The sequence below is a fragment of the Nanorana parkeri genome, unplaced genomic scaffold (genome assembly GCF_000935625.1).
Source record: "Nanorana parkeri isolate BGI_ZX_2015 unplaced genomic scaffold, ASM93562v1 scaffold770, whole genome shotgun sequence".
Lineage (NCBI taxonomy): Eukaryota > Metazoa > Chordata > Amphibia > Anura > Dicroglossidae > Nanorana > Nanorana parkeri.
Window position 1 is genome coordinate 224,743 of NW_017307038.1, and position 25,462 is coordinate 250,204.

The window sequence follows — 25,462 nt, forward strand, 5'->3', positions numbered from 1 at the left end:
TATATATATATATATATAATCTGATTCTCTGGTGATGCAGAAAGGTTCTCAAAGTCCTTTGTTCATAATTTAAAGCAGACCTCCAGGCCAACTGCAGTTAAATACACAAATGGAATTCATTGGGAACTGTATGAGCTGTTCAGCCAATGTTGAGATTTAAGCACCCTTGCCAGACAACACATCACTCCTGCTAGATGTAATTGTCAGAAATTCATCTTACCTCATGGCAGTTTATACTTTAGTAAACCAATACATCCTGGTCAACGACACCCCCTTTGCCCAGCCTAAAGAGTGTAGGTGCATGAGTGCTCTGATTTTGTTTTTAAATTCTAACTCTGTCAGCTTTGTGGGGAATTACAAGAGGCTATATGTAAATTTACTATAGAATGTAGATATATGTAATTTTGTTTATTTTGTCACATCTTTCTGGAGTTCAACTTGATATGGAAAAATACAGCATTGCATATCTGTCATACAATGTGATGCTAAATTTCACTGCGGTTTATTTGTGTTTCGCACTTCAGGTCTTCTGGTCCTTCAGACATTCTTGGTCAGAATCTTGCAGAACTGCAGCAGCAGATAAATGACATTCTAGAGAAGGCAGAGGAGGAGAAAAGAGAAGCAAACAAGAGGCAGAAAAAGTTACAAGAGGAAATACCGGCCCTGCAGGAGAAAGCTAAAGAGGCTCCGTGGGAGTATAAGAAAGCCTGCAACAAAGCTGCCGAAGCCAGGGTGAGAGCGTCTTCTACCCAGTCCAGTCTTGTGAGAGATCAAAAACTTGAACATTTTCTCTTTGTAGTTTTTGTAAACTTGGTGCACATGTTTACTGCATTGGAATATGTCAGATAAGCATATAAGAATTGAAATCAAAGAGATACTTCATCTAAGCCCCCCTTCACACCTGAACGTTTTGTAGCGCGTTCTACGCTCGACGAACGCTCTACAAAACGCTCAAACATCTAAATCCCATTGTATTCAATGGTCTGGTTCACACCTTGGCGTATTTCAGCCCGTCCCTAACGTGCTACAAAACACCCCATGCCTGAAAAGGTACATGTACTACTTTGGGCCGTTTTTGTTGCACGTTTCCATTGGGATACAGCCAAGTAGCCCTCGGAAACGCGTGTTTGTCGTGCAATTTTTTTTTTTTTACCACAAACCGCGGTTAAAAAAAACGCGCGACAGACGCGCATATGCAATACGCCTAGGTGTCAACCAGGGCTTAGAGTACAACCCATTCCACCAATATGGGGGATTAGCAGTAATTTACATCTTACAGCTCAATAGCCTGTGCAGTAGAGCTAAGGGCTGTATGAAGTCTGAGTCCTTGTCTGCAGTTAGCAATGCTGACATGGACTAGTTGTTCGAACAGGGGCTGCCATAGATACTTTAAAGAGTTCGATATCTATGGCTGCATCTCCACCAACAGCCAAACAATTTGACACAGCTGATCTCAGATATTGGCTAAGATTTTGCACAATTTATTGCTATTCCGTTAAATCTGTAAATCACTGAAAAGCCTCCCTGTTTGTGGGTATAACTCTTTCCTGGAGAGACTCTTAACATTTTAAATGGTACTTAGAAGCTTTCCACACTAGTACACTGCCTGGATTTGCATGTCCTGAGCTTGTGTTTTTGTTTCTTCAGTAGTCAGAACTGTCAGATCAGCAAACCCCTCCACAGTCATGTGATTAAAGGTGTTGTCATAGATCACCATCATGATTGATCTCTAGAAAAAGAATAAGCATCAGTAGTCCATAAATGTAGCTGCATTTATTAAATATGTACTTGTTATATTTTGCTTTTTTCTATAATAATGACCATGAACATTATGCATAATATCCTTTTTCATCACATATGGCTATAGTGACACTGGGACCTTGGAAAGAGGCTACCAGGTAGTGAGTTCAGAGAGATAGTGACTGATATGTCACTTGTGTGCTGTGTATGGTCTTTTTAACATGTAAATTCTGTTGGGGCTTATAGGAGAACTATGGGGTAACCTTTTTTCCTAAAGGTTTCTTTAGGGTCACGGGAGGACACATACTAACATCCTTTTATGACCCAAAACTCTGTATATAGCGGGCTATTGCCCTCCTATATGCCTAGAGCACCGCAGCCGGGACAGATCCCGCCAATACTGTCAAGATCCACTCCGCTGGCTGATTGACAGCTGCCTCTGCATGTCTAGAGGCAGAGTCTGCTATGCCCGCCCCTCCCCCGTCCGTCCCTCCAGTCAGTGCTGGAGGATCAGAGAGGGGATGGGGGGAATCCCTGTGGGGAGCGGTGACTACAGGGAGGTGATCGGCAAGTGAGCGATCGGTGGTATGTGTTCACTCACTTCCCGATCAATAGAGCCGACGGTTAACAGTTTCCTTGTCGCACGTTAGCTCTAACTATGGGGATGAGTGTAATTTACTAACCCCATTGATCTCCTTTTAACTCTTTCTTATATTTATTCAAAACTGATATATTGCACTGAACTTTAGAGGGAGCATTTAACCTTTTACACCAGATTCTGCACTGGAGCCGTACACACACCCTGTCAATGTGACTGTTTCAGTGTTCTCTGTGCAGAACTGTGCAATATGTCAGTGCTAGAAAAAAAAGTGCAATAGTGGTAGGCCACCAGAGTGTAAGTTTTGGTAGTGCAAAGACTGAAGGGAATGTGGTGGCGGTGATGTGGTTGGGTGGGGGGCTGTTAGTGATTAGTGTGGGGTGTTAGTAATTAGTGTGCGGCAGATAACACAACAAAGGGCAGGCAGGGGGAGTCATATGAAGGGGGACATGTAATATGAAGGGGGACATGTAATATGAAGGAGGGACATGTAGGAGATGGCTGCACACACCATCAGGGGCATTACCTTATAACATGTCACCAGCTGGGTGCAGAGCTGTCAGTCCGTCCATTTGGCCATCACTCCCCCCAAGGCCCTGCTCTGTTTCCTCACTGACACGGCCGCGCTACTCCACTCTCCTCACTGACACACTGCTCTGCCCCGCTCTCTGCATTGACGCGGCTGCGTTGCTCTGCTCTCCTCACTGACATGCCACACTGCCCAATTCTCCTCCTCTATGGCCCTGGATTGGGAGCGGGACTGCCTTGGAGACTGCCGGCGGCTGTGGCCCAGTTGCTAACTGGCCACAGACAGGTAGGGCTTCGCGGTCCAGTGGTTGGTGACTCCTGCCATAAAGGATTATGGGTACATACACCACTGCTGTTTAAGATACATTTGTGCTATGTTTTGTTGCGTTTGCTGTGTAATCTTTGTTTTGAATGTAGGTATACCACTCACTACTTTTCCTAAATACCCTCAGCTGTTAATTAACCTGTTTGGGTGAGGTGTAAACACATAGTGGTGTGCACTGTGTTTGTTTTCACCACATAGATCATGTCAACTGATGAGGCAAATATATCCAAACACTACACAGATGTGATGCAGATGCAATATCAATGCCAGTGTGTCCACGACCCCATCCTGGATTGAGTAGCTTTTTGTTTTCTTAAGGTGTTTATTTGTACTTCATGGTTTCTTCTGGTTAAAGAATGTACATATCTATTGCATGTTCCATCCTTTGATTGCAGATCCAGCAGGAGAAGAGGCAGTGTGAGGCCAGGGTGCGGCAGTTGGAGAGAGAAGTGCACCAACTGAATGACAAGCTGAAGACAATGGAGGAGATTCAAGGTCTGGCTGACCAGCAGCTGGTGGAAGCAGATGAAGAGCGGGAGAGATTGCTCACAGCACTGCATGATCTGCAGAGTGAGGTGGAGAGCTCATTGTGGTTGTTTATGTGGGACACAGATTATTTGCTTCATTTATATCTAACTCTGACCTTTTATATTCCAGAAGAAAATGGAAGATGTCAGGGCACAGAAACAGCTTTCTGGACTTGAAAATGAACTCAGGGAGTTGAAGAAAGCAGTGGCCATGTCAGACAAAGTGGCCACCTCAGAGCTGACTGATGCCAAACACCAGCTGAGGTCTCTCCATGGCACAGTTCTTCAGATCAATCAAGATCGTGCTGAGGTACCATATGGCATATCTATAATAAAGCAACAATCATGATGGCGATCAAGTGTTTTATGACATTTCTTTCTTATAAGTGTATTTAAGTCTATAACAAATAGTTATTTCCACCATGTGACTGTAATTTTCACATTTTGGACCAACTGAAAATAAGGCTTCTTATCCAGTGGTGTTAGGATTGTGAATTGAGCCCCTTGCCAGGTATCTCCATGCACTCTGCTATCTCAGAATAGGAAAGCTTAGACCAAATGTTACTTTCCTTGACTATGGGGTGCTACTGCTGAGTTATTGTCCTGTTTGCCACCACTGGCATCCTGTGGTCCTCAATGACTGAAAGGAGAGTGACTGAAAGGACAAGCTCTCTGTCCTTGTATTTCTAGAAGTCTTAAAGTGTAAATGGTTGTGTAGACATTTGTATCTAGAGGCCCACACTTGATTGCAGAAATGGATGGCTTATATATACTTTAGCTGTAAAGGGAATTTGTGCTTAAACTTCTAAAAGTAATAGTACTGCTTAAGAAGAGACACCACATGATGCCAGAAAAGTAGTTATGGGGAAGGTAAACAGCTGATTTAGTGACAGGAACAGTGTTACGAATATTACTATGATGCCTACATATGAGCTAGTAGACAGCATGTTGTCAAAATGATTTTAAGCAATTGCAAGACCTCGAGCTTACAATCCAAGTACCCTATCTCATATGCATACAGGGCCAATTTAGACAAGCACAAAGCAACCTTCCAGCATGTCTTTAGAGTGTGGGAGTGACTGAATTACCTGGAGGAAACCCATTCAAACACAAAGAGAAATTGCAAACTCCTGGCAGATAGTGCCCTAATAACTGTTGGTGGCATTCATCCATTTTGTCATTTTTATGATAAAAAAACTGATTGCTTTAAAATTGCAGTATTAATAGCAAACGTAAGTCATTTTAAGAAAACTAATTAAAGTTAAAATAAGTTGTGAATATTATTTATTTAGAGGTAAGCCTGCAAAATAAAAAGAGTGGTGACTTGTTCTCTTAAACTGCACTTGCTTTTAGTGAACAGTACTGTGATTCCATTGTATTAGATCTGGAGAGTTCTAGTAATGATGTTGGTAATGAAGACCATTTTCTTTTCCCTTTATGGTAGAAGATGCGGGAAGCTGAGAATTTCTGCTCCCAGACAGCTCAGGCGGCCAGGGATCTGTCTAAAGCTGAGGCAGAAATCGATCTTCTGCAAGAATTGCTACAAGTGAAGGAAAGACAGGTGAGGGCTGCTAAACCCAGTCACTGCAAGTAATCCCGTCTGGGAGTTACAGAAATCTCATCAGATGTTATTCTAATCTTTGTTTTATCTATCGTCCATGGAGGGACTCCGCTCTGAAGAATTCTGACACATAAGGTTATGCTGATGCCTCCAAGAGAAATGGACACTAGGCAAAAAAGAAAAAGCCTGCCAATTTTAGGACATAACCCCTCACCTGCCAGTTTCATTTAGTGTCCTTAGGTGAAGGGATGACTCCTTCTCTTCTGGTTTATAATTTTAGTTTATTTTGTTTCTTCCTTGAAGATTCTACTACCTAGAGCTGCTAGTTGATTCATTCCGGCTATTGTTAAATCCTGAAAGTTTCTCTAGCTAGCCGAGAGAACTAAGAGATTCATGCCGAATAAGTTAAATCCTGGAAGATTCTCTAGTTGTCATGAAGCAGGTTGTTTCTGTTATCAGTATTCATCCTGTGCTGGTCCTGTATTTCTGTCTTCATCATTTAACGGTCAGGCCAGTATTACCTGGGGATTCCTGTTGAGAAGAGGGCCATGGAGTCATGAGTTAAAAAAAAATTTATTTACCTCATGTCTATAAGATTGGGTGTTTTTCCTCCTTTTTTTATTTTACTTAAACTGTGTGCTTTTAGACTACTATTCTTCCTAAATATTTTATGTGGTTTTTGACTGATTTTATTTAAATTTCCCAGCTTCTCTGTAGGAGACCAGAACTTCGATTTGATGACGCAATTGTTTTTATATATGCGGCGCATGTGCGATCCTGCGCAGTCCGTTTTTCCTTTTTTTCCTCAGAGCCTTCTATCAGTGGTGAAGGTGGATGGAGTGGTTTTGACAGTGCTTCCTTTTGTTTCTTATTTACCCTCAGTTTCAGGTTTCTTATTGGGGAGAAAAGAGATCCTGGTTTATTTATTACACAGCCATTCTTTCATAATTCTGCTGTTTGCAGCAGGTAGTAGCGGTACCTCAATTGCTCATGTGCGAACATGGGCAGTCCGTTTTTCTGGTTTCTTCAGAGCGGTGTAGAGTGTTTGAGGTTTTTTTTTTATCAGCGGTAAAGGTGAACAGGCGGTTGCGCTACCTCATATTTTTTTCTTACTCCTGTCAGGACCATGAGTATTATTGTGTCTGAATCTGTCTGAGGTAGAATTGACACAACAGATTGTCATTAGAAGAGCACTGTGTAAAAGGGCTTTTTTCCCCCATTCCTACTTCTGTGTCTTACTACTGGTTTTATTCAGAAACGTGGGACATTGGTGTCACTGATGTTTCTGGTTTTTCCAGTCACCAGTGGCCTCTGAGGTGTTGCTATGGTGACCAGTGCTTGTTATACTTTATGTACTTTACAAGTTGGCCACATGGGGAGCTCTCCTCCTTTTTATATCTGCTCTTTTTGCACATAGATTAAGCGCAGGAATACAATACACCTAATGTATGCTTGCTGTAAACACTATGCCATATTATTCATGCCGTAGCTGGGCTGTGATGATTCACTCAGCATTAGAAAGAAACGGTTGCCTTCTTAATTGAGGTTGTGTTCCTCTTTAACATTGGAGGATTCTGTTATTTCTACTTCTGCGGTTTCTAGACTAGGTTCACGTGAACGTGTTTGCAAGGTTTTTTACCTTAATTTTTTTTTTTTTTTTTTTTTTTTTTTTTATATATAAGGATTGGGAAATTCTGGATAAGCAATTTCAGGTTCCTAGACGCTTTATGTCTCCATCTTTTCCTGATGATTTTGTTAAAAAAAACAACTGGAGAATCTTTTCCGTTCCATTTATTCGTTAACTACTTTGGCTACTGCCCTTATTTCCCAGATTTTGGCTACTTGGACAAAATCTTTAAATAAAAACAGGTGACTACTGGATTTGATCCACATTTTATTGATTGTGCGGATCAGATGACTGTTGCTTCTCATTTCATATGTGATGCTTTTCTTGATGCTTGTCATCTGTTGTTTTGTGTGTCTCTCTTCCTTTCAGATATGCATAGCTATCTGGCCTAAGTGCTGGCTGGTGGTATTCCAATGTAAAAGGGGACTTTTATGCTTACCCTGCGTGAAAGGTTGTTTTTTTTAAAGCTGTAAGTCTGCTCCTTCTTTTCCGTCTTTTATAAGTTTCTTTAGTTCCCAGTTTCAAAAGATATCTTACACTTCCAAACCTTTGGACCCTCTGGACCCTTGGTTCTCAACTGGTGGGTCGTGACCCAAAAGTGGGTCGCGACCCCGTGTTCATTGGGTAACCGCATGCCTTCCACTTTTCTAGGCGAGAGGCTCCACTGACAGTTCTCACGGCAAGCAGCAATTCAAAATATGCTGCCCGGTGCCAAGTGTCAGCTTGAGGTGGACTGGGGGTATGGCCGCGAGGGAGCGCCATATAAACGTGCATTGCTTACAGCTCCCTCACATGTCTTATGGAGGTGCCTGGACCAGAGTGACATCACATTCTGGCTCTCGGCACCTCTACATGGCGCGCAAGGGAGCTGTACAAGCAATGCACATATGGATGGAGCTACGTTACTGCACAGCAGCCCACACTGGACCCCAAGCTGAGGATCCACTCCAGTTCTTGTGCATTCCATTTCAATGCGACCTGGGTCACGACTTAAGGACCGAGGGCGAATGTGGGTCCTGAGGTTACACAGGTTGAGAACCACTGCTCTAGACATTCTTAGCAATGAAAATATCTGCTTTAACATTAAGTTCTGCTCCAGCCTTTTCTATTTCTGGTGGGGGGACGCCTGATGGAATTTGAAAAGACGTGGGAAACTCAAATTTCCAGATATATTTTTTACTTTCTCCTCCTCAGTTCTTTGCGTTTTGGCTTTCCATGTCTCGGATGAACATTTGTTTTTTTCACATGTAACAAGATTTTTCTATTGGAGACAACGGTTTGTCTGTGGCTGCCCTGATAGTATGGTCCAGGGTATGTACTCTTTATTATCTAGCTGAAATGAGTGACGGGAATTATTGTTTTCTTTACTTATAGTGATACATGTCTGTACATATCTACATACATGGACAATGATTTTCAGTGTTCAGTCATGCCATGGAAATGTGATGTATATTCTTCATGTTGTGTTTTCACAGCTCCGGGAAGAGGTGCAGAATTTAGATGCTGGTGCCACCATCTCCACCTCCCAGCAGCTGGAGATTGACAAACTCAACCAGACGCTTCGGAGACAGCGGGCAGAGATAGAGCGCCTCAGACACATGCTGGATCATGTCAGAGTTGGTGAGACGCCTTCTACTGCTGAAATAACACATATAACTATAGTTGCAGCACTGCAATGTAAGGCTTTTTCCATAGTATAAGATTTCACAGTAAATATACTCCTGTTCTAGATAATGCTGAAGAGATCGACAATCTACTGGATGAGATTGATTCCCTCAGAAATGCTCTTGGGTATCAGAATGATTATATCACTGGCATGACCGACCCGTTCCGGAGGAGAGGTTACTGGTATTATGTGCCATCTTCCTCCAATGTAAGTGTAAAACACTGAGCTTGTAGGAACACTGCCATAAGGGCACACTGTAACTAAAATAAAAGTCTCTGAATAATTGGTATGTTTAAGTTGTGTTAATATTTTACTATTAGATATTAATATTAGAATATTTTACTCACTCAGCTATGTATGAGCGTTTTATCTTTGGGTAGTAGGTTTGTTGGCAAATAACTGACTGTGAAGTGCATTTGTAGTTTTGCAGGGGTCAATATGCAGCAATTTGGGAGAATAAGGAAGGCAGGACCTTTTTTTTTTTTTTGTGCTTTTTTTCAGGTGGTTTTGGGGTATTTGAAGGGGAATATTATGCTCCATTAATTTTTTCATATTGCCGCTGTAAAGAGGCTGGTTGTAGAAAAGATTTATGTCACTTCCAGTCCCACCTAACTCTCTCACTGGCTTTCTTGTGCTGCCATTGTGACGGACAAACAGCATGGTATCACACAGAAATAAAACTGCTGCTCAAATTTGACATTTTCAAAGTGCACTAAAAACAAAATCTGCTAATTGCCTTACCCTTGCCCTGAGTTAAATACATTTCTATATAAAACTTCTGTGCTTAAAGGAGAACTATGAGGTGAGTGCTTTTCACTCACCTCATAGTTCTAGCCGACCTGTGACAATGAGACTGTCACAGGTCGGCTCAGTAGATCGGGAGGTGAGCGAACACATACCGACGTTTGCTCACTTCTCGATCCTGTCACGGCTCTCTGCCATGACAGGGGAGGGGCTGGATTCCCCCCTCCCCGCTCCGATCTGCCAGCGCTGACTGGTGGATCGGACTGGGGAGGGGGCGGGTACAGCTGGCTCTGTCTCTAGATAGGCAGAGCCAGCTGTCAGTCACGCAGCTGGGTGGATCCCGGCACAATTGTCTGCTTCTCAGTATACCTCGAGCTACAGCTCGCGGTATACTGAGCCTAGGGTGACGGGAGGACGCTAGTTTGTGTCCTCCCGTTACCCTAAGGAGAACTATGGGGAAAAGACTTAACCCCATAGTTCTCCTTTAACATTTTTTTGGGAAGATATCCAGTCTTGTTAAGAAGTGAGCACACCCTATGGAAATGTTTTGATGTTTGTAATATATTTGAACAGACAAACATTAGATCTTTATTCATACAATGCCTACAGATAACGGTAATACACCTGAATAAACTTAAAATAGAAGGAAATTTTGCCTTTTTAATAACTCTGTGACAGCAGAGAACAGCAGCTTCAGGCACAGAGCTGATCAGACCAAACATCTTATTAGATCTTATGGTGTACTTTGGAAAAAGTAAGTATACTCTTGACTTCAGAAGCTGGTATTGTCCCCTTTTAGCAGAAATTATTTCTTGTAGGTGTTTTACATAACTGTCTGGCCAGTCTCTGTCCAACTTTTGTGACCCCCTTCTCCATCCAAAATGTCTTCAGTTGCAAGATTTTTGTGGGTTTCCTTGCACTAAAATATTATCATGGGATTCAAATCAGGGCTTTGATTAGGCCAATCCATAACCCTTCATTTTTTCTTTTGTGCCATTCCTTGGTGGATTTTCTAGTGCGTTTCAGATTATTATCATATTAAAAGATCAATTTCCTGTTTTAACTTCAACTTTTGGACAGATGATCTCACATTTTAATCAAAACTGCTTGCCGTTGTAATTCAACAGCTGTACGGCTCGCACTTGAGGGCAGGTGGACGTTTTAAACATATTTTCCTGCTCCCAATCCAGCGCAGGAGCGGGAAGCCTTGAACAATTTTTACAGTTGGCGATGCCTGTTTATATACAACTGTTCAGGTGGCTACCGAGCTGCCCATTCACTTGTTCAGTGCTGGAGAAGTGTGTGCGCCTTCCCCCTTTACTACTGATGCTGGCCATCCCGGGCTCTGCTGTTCCCTGGGTCTTTGCCGCTTCTGGCTACCCTGGGCTCTACTGTCCCCCGGAGGATCGGACTGGGGAGGGGGCGGGTACAGCTGGCTCTGTCTCTAGATAGGCAGAGCCAGCTGTCAGTCACGCAGCTGGGTGGATCCCGGCACAATTGTCTGCTTCTCAGTATACCTCGAGCTACAGCTCGCGGTATACTGAGCCTAGGGTGACGGGAGGACGCTAGTTTGTGTCCTCCCGTTACCCTAAGGAGAACTATGGGGAAAAGACTTAACCCCATAGTTCTCCTTTAACATTTTTTTGGGAAGATATCCAGTCTTGTTAAGAAGTAAGCACACCCTATGGAAATGTTTTGATGTTTGTAATATATTTGAACAGACAAACATTAGATCTTTATTCATACAATGCCTACAGATAACGGTAATACACCTGAATAAACTTAAAATAGAAGGAAATTTTGCCTTTTTAATAACTCTGTGACAGCAGAGAACAGCAGCTTCAGGCACAGAGCTGATCAGACCAAACATCTTATTAGATCTTATGGTGTACTTTGGAAAAAGTAAGTATACTCTTGACTTCAGAAGCTGGTATTGTCCCCTTTTAGCAGAAATTATTTCTTGTAGGTGTTTTACATAACTGTCTGGCCAGTCTCTGTCCAACTTTTGTGACCCCCTTCTCCATCCAAAATGTCTTCAGTTGCAAGATTTTTGTGGGTTTCCTTGCACTAAAATATTATCATGGGATTCAAATCAGGGCTTTGATTAGGCCAATCCATAACCCTTCATTTTTTCTTTTGTGCCATTCCTTGGTGGATTTTCTAGTGCGTTTCAGATTATTATCATATTAAAAGATCAATTTCCTGTTTTAACTTCAACTTTTGGACAGATGATCTCACATTTTAATCAAAACTGCTTGCCGTTGTAATTCAACAGCTGTACGGCTCGCACTTGAGGGCAGGTGGACGTTTTAAACATATTTTCCTGCTCCCAATCCAGCGCAGGAGCGGGAAGCCTTGAACAATTTTTACAGTTGGCGATGCCTGTTTATATACAACTGTTCAGGTGGCTACCGAGCTGCCCATTCACTTGTTCAGTGCTGGAGAAGTGTGTGCGCCTTCCCCCTTTACTACTGATGCTGGCCATCCCGGGCTCTGCTGTTCCCTGGGTCTTTGCCGCTTCTGGCTACCCTGGGCTCTACTGTCCCCCGGGTCTCTGCACTTAGATCAGAGGGAGATTTACACACTTCCAGTGGCTAATCTCCCCTCCGATCTCTGAGAGCGGAAGCAATGTGTAGTACATCACTTCTGGTTTCAGTCTGTCATTTCTCCGGCTGCTGTACCCAGAGAAAAAGCTGGTATAGCATGATCTGTGCTTTATCAGCTTCTTTGCCGTCTATAGGTGACATTTGGGGTCTAATAGATCTCTGATGTCTCCATAAAGAAGACCTGTCACAGTATCTGTGCTATCACACATACTGTAAAAAAAAAAAAAAAGCAGAGAAAAAAACTCCCCCGTCCCTATGTACATGCACATACAAACATGCATCAGATACTCGGTTGTGGGAAAGCTAAGATTGCGAACTTCAGAGTGCGCACAATATTTCTAGGGCCATCAATCACTGTTAACACTAAATTTATGAGCGGACTCTGGCCCGATTCTGGCCGGAACGCACTGCATCGCAGCATTTTGTTTGGCTCGGACTGGACCGCAGACATTAATGTGCCTTGCGTTCCCGTGCGACCAATCACATTGCGGCCGGTGGGCGCGGCTACGATGCCATTGACTTTAATGGACCGTCACGCCCCCTCCTGCCCCACAACATAGTGAGCTGGCCCAATGCGATGCAGTGTGTTCTGACCAGAATCAGGCTTGGTCAGTGTCTGGTGTGAACGAGACCTCAAGGCTTGACATGTTTTGTATCTATTTGCCCATTGTGACCAATACATTGTAGATTATTGTCCTTAATGTGAAATGATTGAGTTCAAATACTTTTAAAACTTCTACCAGACTTCTAGGCATCCACAGCCTTCTTTCAGAACTTTGATTATAAGAATAAATACACCATGACAATATTATGTATTATTTGTTCAGGTACCGTATTTTGCGGTCCATAAGACGCACCGGACCATAGGACGCAGGGAGGTCCGGCGCGCCTTATGGAGCACTCGAGACTGTAGCTTCTGTCACAGCTTCTATGACAGAAGCTGTGACAGAAGCTGCAGTTAGTCACCGCTGAGACAGGTGGCGCTGTGATTACAGCGCCACGGTCTCAGTGATGACACAGAGCAGGCGAAGAACGTCTATTCTTCGTCTGCTCTATGGTTATCTCGATCGTCGCCGCTGCTCGGTTTTAATACGAGTGATCTCATTAGATCACTCGTATTAAACGAGCAGTGGCTCCTGCTGCTGAACTCGATCGCCGCCGCCGCTGCTCGGCTTTAATACGAGTGATCTCGTTAGATCACTCGTATTAAACGAGCAGTGGCTCCTACTACTCGCCCGGCGCCTGAAACTGCATGTCTCGGGCGTCGGGATTTGCTCCATAAGACGCAGGCACTTTTTCCCCCTCCTTTTGGGGGGAAAAAAGTGCGTCTTATGGAGCGAAAAATACGGTATATCACCCTAATCTGTAGGCACAGGTTGAAATGAAGATCTTATATTTGCCTCTTCAAGTATGTCAAAAAGGTAATCCGTTTTAATGGGGTGTACTTTCTTTTTCACATGACTGTAGATAGGTCAACGTCTTGGATTTTCTAATACTCCTGTCTCTTCACTGCTGTCCTCATCTGCCTGGCAGCCATAAGTACAGGAACTTAATTCTTGCATAAATAATAGATAATGTTTAGCAAACACTAGTGCTAAACTGCGTTTAATTTAGCAGAACTCTGGACGTGATTCGATAAGTACTAAAGACTCTGGTGTCAGTTTACATTACCCACTGACCTCATCTCCTGCAAGATGGAAGGATGGTCACCACAGACACATCAAAAAGGAGAAGCTTTCAACGCCAGGAATGGGGCATTGGGTATATTCACCATTTCGACATGGGCATCACAGGTGCCACAGAGGTAGGTTAAGAAGCAATACTAAAATAGATTGTCTATGAAACGCCAAATTACTTTTCTATAGCAGAGATCTTGTCATTTTTGTTGCAGCTAACACCGAGGGATACTGTGCCTAGGCCATTAAAGTCAGGGGACCCCTTCTTGACTGTGCCTCCCCTTCCATTACCACCTGGAAAGCTGGCCATACATGTGGCAACTTCAAGCACTTTAGGTCAACCAAGAGTAAGACATGTGGTTGAAAGCGGCTGCGTAAAAATCAAGCATCTGCCACTCGCAAGTTAAACTGAATTTGATCAGTTGAACTGGCACAATTATATATAAATTGATTTAATGCAGGTTCTTGAAAGATCAAAACCAGAAACAAACTACAGAAATGTTGAAAGCTGTCACATTTTTTTGCAAGGTTTAATCAAGGCAATTTCAATCTTGTTTCCTTGCTGTCAATCAAAACCACTTATTCCTGCACTTGATCACTTGGGATTTCAATTACACTGCACATTTAGTGGTTACAATTCCCTTGAAGTTGCTACATGTATGGGAAGCTTAATATATAACTGTAGATCATGTAAACAGTCTACTCTAGATCATCTTTTCTCAACCAGAGTCCTGTGGAACCCTTGTTTTTTTCCAGAGGTTGGTAGGCATTCCTTGAACAAAGAGTATTTTTTGCATCTCCAGTAAGTAGCCACAGACACCAATGATGTTTTTAGCTATCTGTAAGGGAGGATTCTTCCAACTGACCACAAATGTAAGGAGCATTCTTGCCGCTGACTATCATGCTAATGTTCTTTAAGCCATAGATCATAGTCAGGCTGAAAAAAGACACAGGTCCATCGAGTTCAACCTATAGAGATACGGAGAAAAAAAAAATAGAAGAAAAGCCTAAACAGAATGCTATGCCACAGCTACCCCCTTTTGATCCAGAGGAAGGCAAAAAATCCTTCCTGATCCCATAAGGCAATCGGATATTTGTCTGGATCAACAATCTCTGATGCTTAATATACCTATAAGAACTCAACATCCAGTAATATTCTGTGTATTTAAGAATACATCCAGATGTTTTTTTAAACAATTAACCGAGCTAGCTATTACTAGCTTCTGGGGGAGTCTATTCCACATTTTCACAGCTCTAACTGTGAAGAATCCTTTCCATATGCAAGGTTATACCTCTTTTCCTCCAGACACAAAGAGTGCCCCCTTGTCCTTTGCAGTGACCTTAACGTCAATAATTTGGCACCAAGCTCTTTATATGGAGCGTTTATGTATTTATACATGGTGATCATCTCTCCAGAGAGAACAAATTCAAGTCAGTTAATCTCTCCTCATAGCTGAGCTCCTCCATGCCTCTTATGAGTTTAGTCGCCTTTCGCTGCACTTTCTCCAGTTCCACAATATCCTTTTTGTGAACTGGTGCCCAAAACTGAACTGCATATTCCAGATGAGGTCTTACTAATGCTTTGTACAGGGGCAGGATGATGTCTCTTTCGCTCTCTCTGGAGTCTAGACCCCATATAATACAAGAAAGTATTTTGCTTGCTTTAGAGACTGCGGCTTGACATTGCATGCTATTATTGAGTCTATGATCTACCGGAACACCCAGATCTTTCTCCACCATTGACTCCCCCAAACATACTCCCCCTAGAGTGTATGACGCATGCATGTTTTTAGTCGCCAAGTGCATAACTTTACATTTATCAACATTAAACCTCATTTGCCAAATAGTTGCCCAATCACACAGAACATTCAGATCTGCTTGTAAGTTGGAGACATCCTGTAAGGACTGTATTCCACAACATAACTTAGTGTCATCTGCAAACACAGAAATAGTACTTTTAATCCCCAATTCTATGTCATTTATAAACAGGACAAACAGTAAGGTGCCCAACACTGAACCTTGGGGGCACCACTAACAACCTCAGACCATTCAGAGTATGAATCATTGATCACCACTCTCTGAATACGGTCTTTAAGCCAGTTTTCTACCCAATGACATATGGAATGCTCGGTACATACTGACCTTAACTTATACATTAGCCGCATGTGGGGAACTGTGTCAAACGCTTTTGCAAAGTCCAAGTATACTACATCCACAGCCATTCCTCTGTCCAATTTATTACTCACTTCCTCATAAAAAGAAATTAGGTTAGTTTGGCAACTTCTGTCTTTTGTGAATCCGTGCTGACTATCGCTTATGATATTCTTTTCAAGCAAAAACAATTGCATGTGATCCTTGATCGCCGTAGTTATTAGCAGGGCTTCTCTGAGACCAAAACGTTATTTCAAGGGTTCCACCGAATCAAAAAGGTTGAGAAAGGCTGAGTCCCTTTTTTGAAATCACACTCCTTTGCCTGGTGTAGAAATCTGTATAAATAAATGTGCTATTTAAGTTCCAAATTTGTATTGGACTCTGTTTTTCATTCATGCTTCAGATTATCTCACTGATAATTTTTAAAACTAACAATTATATAAAGACATCATTTTAAAAATCTGATTTTAATGCAAAAAAAGTATTTATTTACTATGCTCTTTGGCTCCATCTAGTGGTCACAATTTATTATTACATTACTTTGCATAAATATATCTGAGAACATTCAGTTTTGTGTCTGTTCACACAGAACAAACGTTCAGAAAGATTTGCAGGGATAATGGCTCTTCAGATTGTTTATAAGTAGACCCCAGTGCCTTTTTTTCCAAGGTTCAGGTGCTATAAAACTCTCGCTACAGCATGCATGTGGCTCTTGAGCTTTTAAGTACCGACTTTGTGTATACTACTGTAGCTCTCACCCTTCCATCATCTTATTAATAATATTATTATTATTATTATTTTTTTTTAATTGTCAAAAATTCTCAGATGTAAAAAAAAAAATGGTCCTGTAGAAGCTCAGGTCCTAGAAGTGTTGCTGCTTCTAGGGCAGACTTCATCACCCCTCACAGTGACATTGGTACAGCTTCCATCACCTAGATAGGTGTTTTCTCTGTAACTGGTTTTCTTTAATGCCAGAAACTTGGGAACTGTATTTGTCTCGGTTTACATGAATTGCACTGGAAAATCTGTTTCTGTCTTGTGGGTTAAGTAATGTTTTCCTTTCGCTGGCAGATGATGAAGTCGATGGTGGCTCACGCAGTGATAGTGATACATCACCATGTCGCTTTGTTCCTCCTCCCGGCTCAGTAATTTATACAGTGTTTCCTGATGGTTCTCCAGTCCCCCAAGGGACTGTCATTTATGGACCTGCACCTCCCTCCACTGGTAGATCTGTGGCCCCTGGGACTGTTGTATATGGGCCCCCACCTGCTGGCTCTCACTTTGTTTATGGTCCTCCTCCTCCGCAGTTCACTATTCCAGTCATTCCAGCTGGCGTTCTGCACTGCAATGTGTCTGCACATCACAATCTGGTAAGTCCTGGGTCTCATTATGAAAAATTGATTATTATAGTCAGCAGTACCTCCGTCAGAAGAAAGTATTGCACTGATGCGGTTACATATAAAGATAAATAACATTGCACCATTTAACAAATATTTGTTTGAATTTTCGTCTGTAATTCGTTAAGTATTCTAATGTATATTCAGAGGAGGATTTTCTCTCATCTCTCTGATGACTAATAAAATATTTGGATTTTCTGTCACTTTCTGTCATGGTGACTATGGTCACCAGGACGAATAGAAGGGTGAATCTCCCTATTGGGACCCAGACAGCAATACAAACTTGACTTGATTGACTTCCCTATTAATGAAGTTTCTCTGTCTACTAAGGGACACTGCTTGGTGATAATAAAGCAACTTAGAGTTATACTGCAGCCAACAGGAGAAATGGAGACTTGACCTTAGAAAATGAAGGCCAGTCCCCTAGAAGCTATAACCGCTCTCATCACAAGTCTATAGTAAATTTAATAAAATCCAGCTGCACTCCATTCCACACTGAATCAGTTAATTGAAAGCTCTTCAGTGACGCCGAGTCCTGCCCGCAGTCCCCATGTGACACATTTCACCCATTCCTGGGCTTAGTCATATCACACTTTGCCAGGTACGCAAGTGTCCACAAGAGAATGATAGACAAAGTACGATATGGACCTAGTGTGTGCTCACTCCTGGTTTCCCTTCACCGTGGCTTTCTCTTAGTCTGCAGATTGTGTGTGGCCTAGTATTGTAAAGTTCAGCTGCCTAATACTGTTGCATGTTCAATTGTACCAATACCGTAACACTGCCTCTGTAAGTGCAGCTTATTACAGGTATGTTTTAATCAGTTTTTCTGCCCTCTTAAGTGCAGATACAGAATTAAGCTCCTTGTTTTCTAACACCTTCGTGTCCCACATTGTGATGACGGCAGGTGCCGGTGCGCAGCTTTAATCCACGCACAAAAATCTCTTGGCTGTAACCTGCAGTGGAAGTTTTTTTGATTTTGGGTTGCTTTTGTTGTGTTCAGTTTTGTTCACCCTAAGAAGATCTCTCTCCGGTGTCTGGATGTGACAAGGGCCATTAAGCCACACCTCTCAGCCACTGCTTAGCAGATGGAATCCCAGTTTGTTAATCTAAAAGGTCCTAAAAGAGGCTCTTGGGCTTCAAGTCCCCTATTTCTCAGTGGACTAGATAGATTGTTCTATGTCCCTAGTGTCCATTTTTCCTGTAGATGGCAGTATACCATACATTGCTTAATTATGCTTAAGCTGTGTCTCTCAATGGAATCCGAGGAAAGAATTTTATGGCGAGTACAAAAATCCTATATTTGCCTTTGACATACACCTTTTAAGTTGATAATTTTACATATAATAATGTAAAAATAATATACACCAAATGTATTTTAATAGGAAAATGAAGTTGCTCGACTTGAAGATATTATAGATCACCTGAAGTCTCGCCGTCAAAGAGAAAAAAGGGCAAAAGTGCGATTAACAGATGATATTAAAGAACTGGAGCGTCGCAAACAAATGCTGAGAAGAGAGGTCGAAGATTTGCATAACACCACCCAGAAACATAAGCGCAAGTAAGTGTCTCGTGTACTGGAGCGATCTAAATGTGTAATGAAGTTGTGATTAGAAATCTATAGCACTTATAGGTGGTTTTTTCCTTGTCTTACGGGTATGTTTAGGCATGGCTAACAATTTGTGCCTTGTCAGGAATTTCACAGAGGGACATCTGGACAACCTGATTACAGAGCTGGAACTAGAGAGATCATTGCAGCATCATGACAGTATTGGGGATGAGATTGATTGCATAGAAAAAACACTTGTGAAGAGAAGGGCAGAGCTCCGACAGGCTGACCGGCTTCTGGCGGAGGCAGAAAATGAACTGAAGGACACACAGGAAAAGGTTGGTAGATGGCAGCTCTGCATGTTATATAGACCTACGGATATACCTGCTGTAATAATTGTTCATTCAGGAATGTGATGTGACAATTACTAGTATTCTGTAATTCTCCATTGTTCAGACTGCAGATTTAATAGAAAAATACAGTACAGCTAAGAAGCATTTATCCCAAACGGAGAACGATGCAGAAGAGCTGGAGAGACGGGCACAGGAAACTGCTGTGAATCTCGTAAAAGCTGACCAGCAGCTGCGGTATGTCATAGATGTGTGTGAATGCACAGTTCTCTATATGTTTATATAGTGTATTGGTTTAGGCATATTGTCCTCATCTCCTCTACTGTAAACTGGAACTGATCCATTCAGTATATAGGACTTTTGACAACAAGTGTGATGGACAGTGGGGTGAAAGTGTGCTGCCGTGATTATATATATAATTGTCTGTAAAAGTGTGAACTCAACATTCACATTTGTGTTGTCTAAAAAAACACAGTGCTAGGCTTATTGCTAGGGGGACACACAACTGTCAAAGTTATAGTCATGTCTGTGAACCTTTCTGTGAGCACAATCAGCGAAAGTGTCTGCTGGAACTCATGGGTACAGTTATACAATTCTTGCATGTTTATAAGTCAAAATGTATGTGCTTAGGATTCTGCAAACCAATGCCAGAGACTTGGAACAACACAGAGCAGAGCAAGAAAATATCCTGCAGGAGATAAACAGCGTTGTGTCTTCAAAAGATAACGAATTCCAGTCTCTGAACCACAAGATCCAAACCATGGCTGACAGGTTGGTGTTTGAAGTCCCATGTTTCTGAATATTTCAAGCTACTGTCATGATTTATTGGTGGAAGTATTCATTATTCTCATTATTTATCCTGCATCTATATCCTTCTCTATGGACATTTTACACTTGTGGAAATATTTTCTGGTTTTCAGTCTTCTGAAGCTGCAGGACGACATCCAGGTAGCGGAGGGTAAAGAAGACCACCATCTGCAGATATTGAAGGAAGCTGAAAATCTCCTTCTGGAAAAAAAGATTATTCTGGAGAGACTAAACAGTCAGGTAAGTGAATTCATATTTTCTATTCTGCTGTGAAATGATAATTCTGTTATTAGCTCCCTCTGAACTCATTATTTTCGTTCTTGTCCTACAGATTTCATTACAGCAGGATGAAATTACGGAACTGGACCGGGTCTTGGGACAAAAGAAGGAAGAGCTGAATCTCCTGCAAGACCAAATTGAGATAAAGATGGGTGATTTGAAGGAGGTCCTGCGGCGCGGGGAGCAGGAGGCAGCTGAGAAAAGGCGAGAGATAAAGGTAATCTATCCAAGCAGTTTTGACAGAAATAGAGACCACCTTTAGTACAACCCTGCTTACAAAAATCAGTACTCGCGTATCACTGCATCCTTACCACCCCAGGGACAAAGGTGTGTAGTCCATATAAAAAATCATGGCCATTCCTTTCGCCTAAGGTTTACTGTGGACACATCATACCTCTTAAGTCCAGCTTCATATTTTGCTGGTTGAATACTTGGGTGAAGACATTGAAACCATTGTATGCCCTATTTATTGTTCATCCAGAACTACAGTATAGGCACACCACAATCAGAGCCAATTATTTGTGTATGTTGCCATTCTTAAAAGCAAATATGTGCCTATATAAAAGCTAAATAGAAAGCACTTACCTTGTAGCGAAGGCACCTCCTGAGTGCCCAGATGTCTGTTTGGTTTTTCAACAGAGCACCCAGTGAATCCTGCATACCGATTCTGAACTCTGCCTGCCACTTATTGCCTAGTGACGCTGCCTAACATGGCCTGTTGATAGATCAATAGGAAGGAGGTGGATAGAATTAAAAGCATCCATGTTTTTGGGACTGATGGGCCACTCTACAGAAATATTTGTCTGGTTTAAGTGCTGGCTGTAAGTGCCAGTTTCTAGCTTTTATGTAGCCACAAATTAACTTTGCCATCAGTCATTAATGGGTCTCTAATGTTACTGTCAGCCATTTTAGAAGTTCTAAAACACATATCTTCTGCTTTTGTCTTGTAGGAGGTGAAATCCTTGTTGGACGATTTAAGTGTTGAAAAAGGGGAACTGAGTGCCCAGCTGAATGAAAAAAGATTGCATCTGTCCAACCTTAAACAGGAAGTGATGCAGGAAGAGGACAATCTACAAAAACGCACCTCTCAGATTCACAAACAAAAAACTGGTAATATATCTACCATGTCTGCATACAACCCAGTGGGGGATGGAAACTTAGTGTACTCAACCTGAACTGAGAAACCCTTTTGGAATGTATTATCTACATGTGAGGAGCAGCATTTAGTTCAAATGCTGATGTTTTAGGTTTGCAGTAAAAATACCCAGTCGGAGCTCATGCTTCTGGTGTACGTAGTCTCCTCCGATCTTGGCAAAGTCTGACTTCTCACAATGGATACCAAAGCCGCTAAAGAGTGCGCTTGATTCCAAACAGTAGGGGCAAATGTTTACAGACAAATAAGCAGGCAAATTGATCTTCATAAATTCGTATAGCCAATGCATCTTGTGTCAGTTAGTGTCCCCTTCATCATGACAATACTGAATTTCTGTAGTTATGAAATTGTGCAGATAGAATCCCTGATCATTAGTTTCAAAATTCTCATTTGTGCACCATTGCTGCTGAAAAACCAGATGTACCAATTCATTTGAATCTATTCTATCTTCATGTATGATCTTCCTAATTACATTCATATACTTTGTGCTTCTACTTGCACAATTTTGTAACTACAGGAATTCTGCACATACAGCTCTGATGAATTGGGCACTCTTAATTGCCCCAAAATATGTCAGACATACAACTTATGGATGAGTAAAGCACTTGTGATCAATTTGCTGATTATTTATCCATAGAGGTGTGCCCCTCCTTTGTAGAGTCAAGTTCTCACTTAACTGGTTTTCTATCCAGTTTTCTATCCAGTTTTCTTCACCTATTGTAAGATTTATTACCCTTATCTATTCCACAAGTGAGTTACCTATGGACACCTGATGGACTGTGGATTTGTGTCATAGTATGTTTCTGCTCTATTTGAGTTCTTACAACAGCAGCAATGACCTGCGCTGCTAGCATGGAAGTCTCTAAGGTCATATAACTTCTGATACTGGGTAATCATGGTTGATCCAAAAACGTTTTTTGCCCTGCTATGGCCCTCTGTTTCTAATGCAAAATGTTTCCCTTGTAGAGTTGAAGCATGTGCTGGAAATGCAGCAACTAGAAACGAATGAGCTACGGGGGCTGAAAATGCAGCATGATCAGAAAATTAATGACTTGGAGAAGACTCAGCCGCTGCTGTTGCAGGTGAGATATGCCAATAAGTCTCCTCCCAGTCTGTGGCAGAAATGGCCCAGTTTTGTGTATCATGGGATGCGTTTAAAAACATGTTTTAAAACTTAGACTGGGCAACAATGTACAGAGAGGTAGTTTAGCTGTGTGTGCTTACAATAAGAGTGATATAACTCACTGCAGGGTGAAAAGATTTGCTACAACACATGAAATTTATTCAATAGCTAGACTTCCTCTTTCATTGTGTTTATTCAAGGAGGACTCAGGATAAACAGGCCATGAAAATTGTACAAGCTGCTGAGTCTTAGAAAAACTAGGAAAGTAAGTAAGAAAGAAAGAAGAGAGGGGATAAGAGGTTTTTTTCCGCTATAATCCATTGATTTGACTCTTATTGAGGGATCTGTAAATGCACAAATATGTTTCCATTGTGCAAGCATAGTGTTCATATATTTGTTTGTATACTAGTACTATTTGATTTGTTTTTAACTGGTAAAGTGTGATTGCAGGGGAAACTGGAACTGGAGAACCTGCAGAGGATGTTGCAGCGACTAAATGGAGAGGTGGACTGGAAGAAGCAGCTACTGGAAAAAGATCACCAGGAGATCGAGCTTCTCATGACACAGATGCACACTCTGCAGGAGAAGGTGGAAATCCTGAGTGGAGAAAAGGAACAACTGGAGGAGAGCAGAGATGACCTGGAGCGCAAACTGGCTCATACGAAGAAGTAATTGCTAAACTTCTGATTTTATTCCAAATGGTGTGATGACCTCTAAAGGGAGCAGCTTCCCTCTACATTCTGGTCCGTTTACTGCTGGCCACCTTTCTTCTTTAATATTTGACTACTTGACAAACACAACGGTACCCAACTGGAGTTACAGAGAAGTGTAGCTGTAAACAAGAACTGTGACACTTCTTCACACGTGTCAAAGAGCTGAGTGTGTGTGTGTGTGTGTGTGTGTGTGTATATATGTATGTGTATGTATATATATATAATCTATACAGTATCTCACAGAAGTGAGTACACCCCTCACATTTTTGTAAATATTCTATTATATAATTCCATGTGACGACACAGAAGAAATGACACTTTGCTACAATGCAATGTAGTGAGTGTACAGCTTGTATATCAGTGTCCATTTGCTGTCCCCTCAAAATAACTCAACACACAGCCATTAATGTCTAAACCGCTGGAAACAAAAGTGAGTACACCCTATATATATCTCTATATCAGGGACACGGGGATGTAGTTAGGTGAGGCAGAGCCTCACCTGCCATTATGGAAGAAAAAGCTGTCTGACAGCTTTTTCTCTGTTCAGACCGTCTTCTAACTGGTTATACAGCGGGGAAAGCCTCCACTGAGCACCACAGTTACTTAGCCAAGCACTGAGCAGCTGTTCTGCAGCGCTTCACTGAATGCTTCGGCTGCACAGTTCTAAGCAAAATGGCAGAGGATTCAGTGTTAAACTCTGCCATTAGTGCAATTTCTGCTGTTTTACAGGCGGAAACTGTGAGCTATGGCATATTTGATGTGGCTATGAATTAAATGGATGTTTCATTATCTGAGGAAGAGATAGAAACACAAATATATTCATATGGATGCAACAATTAGGTCACCAGCCCACCGTTGCAATAAAAGAGTTTTTTGAACAAGCTGTTCCATGTTATTCAGACAGTTTTTCGTTCACACTAGTCCACCAAAACATTAAATTGCAGGTTTCCACACTGACTTGTGATTTGCTCCTCTGGGGCTACTACTATGCTGAGGTCACACTCAGCGCTCTGCAGCCACATTCACTTCCACTGTGAGTGCTAAGTTAGCAGTGCTGAACGCTGACTTGCAGCAGTGGCGGTTTGCTAACTCGGCACTCACAGGGGCTGAGCAACTGAACCTTCCTCAAATATATACTGTATATGAAATGGAGAGAACTGTCTCATGATGCATGCATCTTATGCACTCTGTACAGCTGCATTACTGGCCCGCTGTTAAAATGTAAATTTATTTCTGATTTTTCTTTTGCACATTGGGATTTGTACATGTCCTTTCCCCTGATCCAGGGCCCTAGCCGACACAGAAGCGAGTGCAAGGACAGCAAGCGGCACACTGGACAAACTGGAATCTGATATAAAAAGTCTACAGAGTGAGCTCAGTCAGCTGAGCAAGCAGAAAGAATCATTTAGACAGGAAACCACAGCTGCTCAACAAACACTGCAAGGTGAGAGCTGAGATGGCATCTGTTATCTCTGACTAACCTTTATCCCGCTCTATACTGCCTAACACCACTGACCTCATCTAGCATCCCTTACTAACCTTTGTCCCCCTCTCTATGCCTCACAATCCTACTATCGCCTTTGATCGCATCTGTAACCCCCACTAACCTTTTGTTTCTCTCCATCCTGCCCAACATAGCTAATAAGACTTCTGACCGCATCTCTAACACCTGACTAATCTTTGTGCCCCTGTTTCACCAGCTACTAATACCTCTGAGTGCATCTGTCACCCAGAATTAACCCCTGCGCCCCCTTTTGTCCCACATAACTAATAACAGCTCTGACTAAATCTGTCAGCTCTTACTATTAAACTTTTAGTTTTCTTTCTTATAACCTACACAAAGTACAGAATGGGCTTCTTTACATCCTTTAGAATCAAACCTCTTTCCCCCACTAAACCGGCTAAATTAGAATCAATCCCAACAGTATAAAGATGTGTGAAAATCACAGGCGGCAAAACACAGTAACTGCTCCTGAAAATGGTGTTCCAAAAGTATATACAGGGGGGCAGCTCCTCACAGTCAAGGGAAACCGAAAATCTGATGAGGACAAAGCAAAAGGAGCGCCTCCATAGTGTGAAATTGATTTAATAAGGATAAAACGCACAGCTGAAAAGGTACTTACAAACCAGCTTGTATAAACGAGCAGAAAGCGATATAATCTTAGGAGACCATCAAGATAAATACACGAAAATGGGGTGAGGGAAAGGAAGTGCTGGTACTAAGCTGAAGCCATCTGCACGCTGGCCCTCCTTCAGTTGACTCGTTTCTGAGGACAAACCTCTTTCATCAGAACCTGACCAAGATTATATTGCTTTCTGCTCATTTATACAAGCTGGTTTGTAAG

The 25,462-nt window shown here is 42.1% G+C and overlaps 1 protein-coding gene across 1 annotated transcript in view; it reads left to right on the top strand.

Moving 5' to 3' along the window:
• CNTRL (centriolin) overlaps window positions 1–25,462 on the top strand; it is an 86,651-nt gene that overhangs the window by 43,845 nt on the left and 17,344 nt on the right. Inside the window, exons 16-33 of the mRNA XM_018564652.1 lie at window positions 525–732; window positions 3,587–3,766; window positions 3,849–4,028; window positions 5,163–5,279; window positions 8,382–8,526; window positions 8,637–8,779; window positions 13,540–13,726; window positions 16,821–17,119; window positions 18,529–18,704; window positions 18,838–19,030; window positions 19,149–19,279; window positions 19,673–19,813; window positions 19,963–20,089; window positions 20,181–20,345; window positions 21,079–21,238; window positions 22,248–22,363; window positions 22,855–23,072; window positions 24,404–24,561. Coding sequence (XP_018420154.1) covers window positions 525–732; window positions 3,587–3,766; window positions 3,849–4,028; window positions 5,163–5,279; window positions 8,382–8,526; window positions 8,637–8,779; window positions 13,540–13,726; window positions 16,821–17,119; window positions 18,529–18,704; window positions 18,838–19,030; window positions 19,149–19,279; window positions 19,673–19,813; window positions 19,963–20,089; window positions 20,181–20,345; window positions 21,079–21,238; window positions 22,248–22,363; window positions 22,855–23,072; window positions 24,404–24,561 — 3,044 coding nt within the window. The remainder of the gene's footprint in view (window positions 1–524; window positions 733–3,586; window positions 3,767–3,848; window positions 4,029–5,162; window positions 5,280–8,381; window positions 8,527–8,636; window positions 8,780–13,539; window positions 13,727–16,820; window positions 17,120–18,528; window positions 18,705–18,837; window positions 19,031–19,148; window positions 19,280–19,672; window positions 19,814–19,962; window positions 20,090–20,180; window positions 20,346–21,078; window positions 21,239–22,247; window positions 22,364–22,854; window positions 23,073–24,403; window positions 24,562–25,462) is intronic.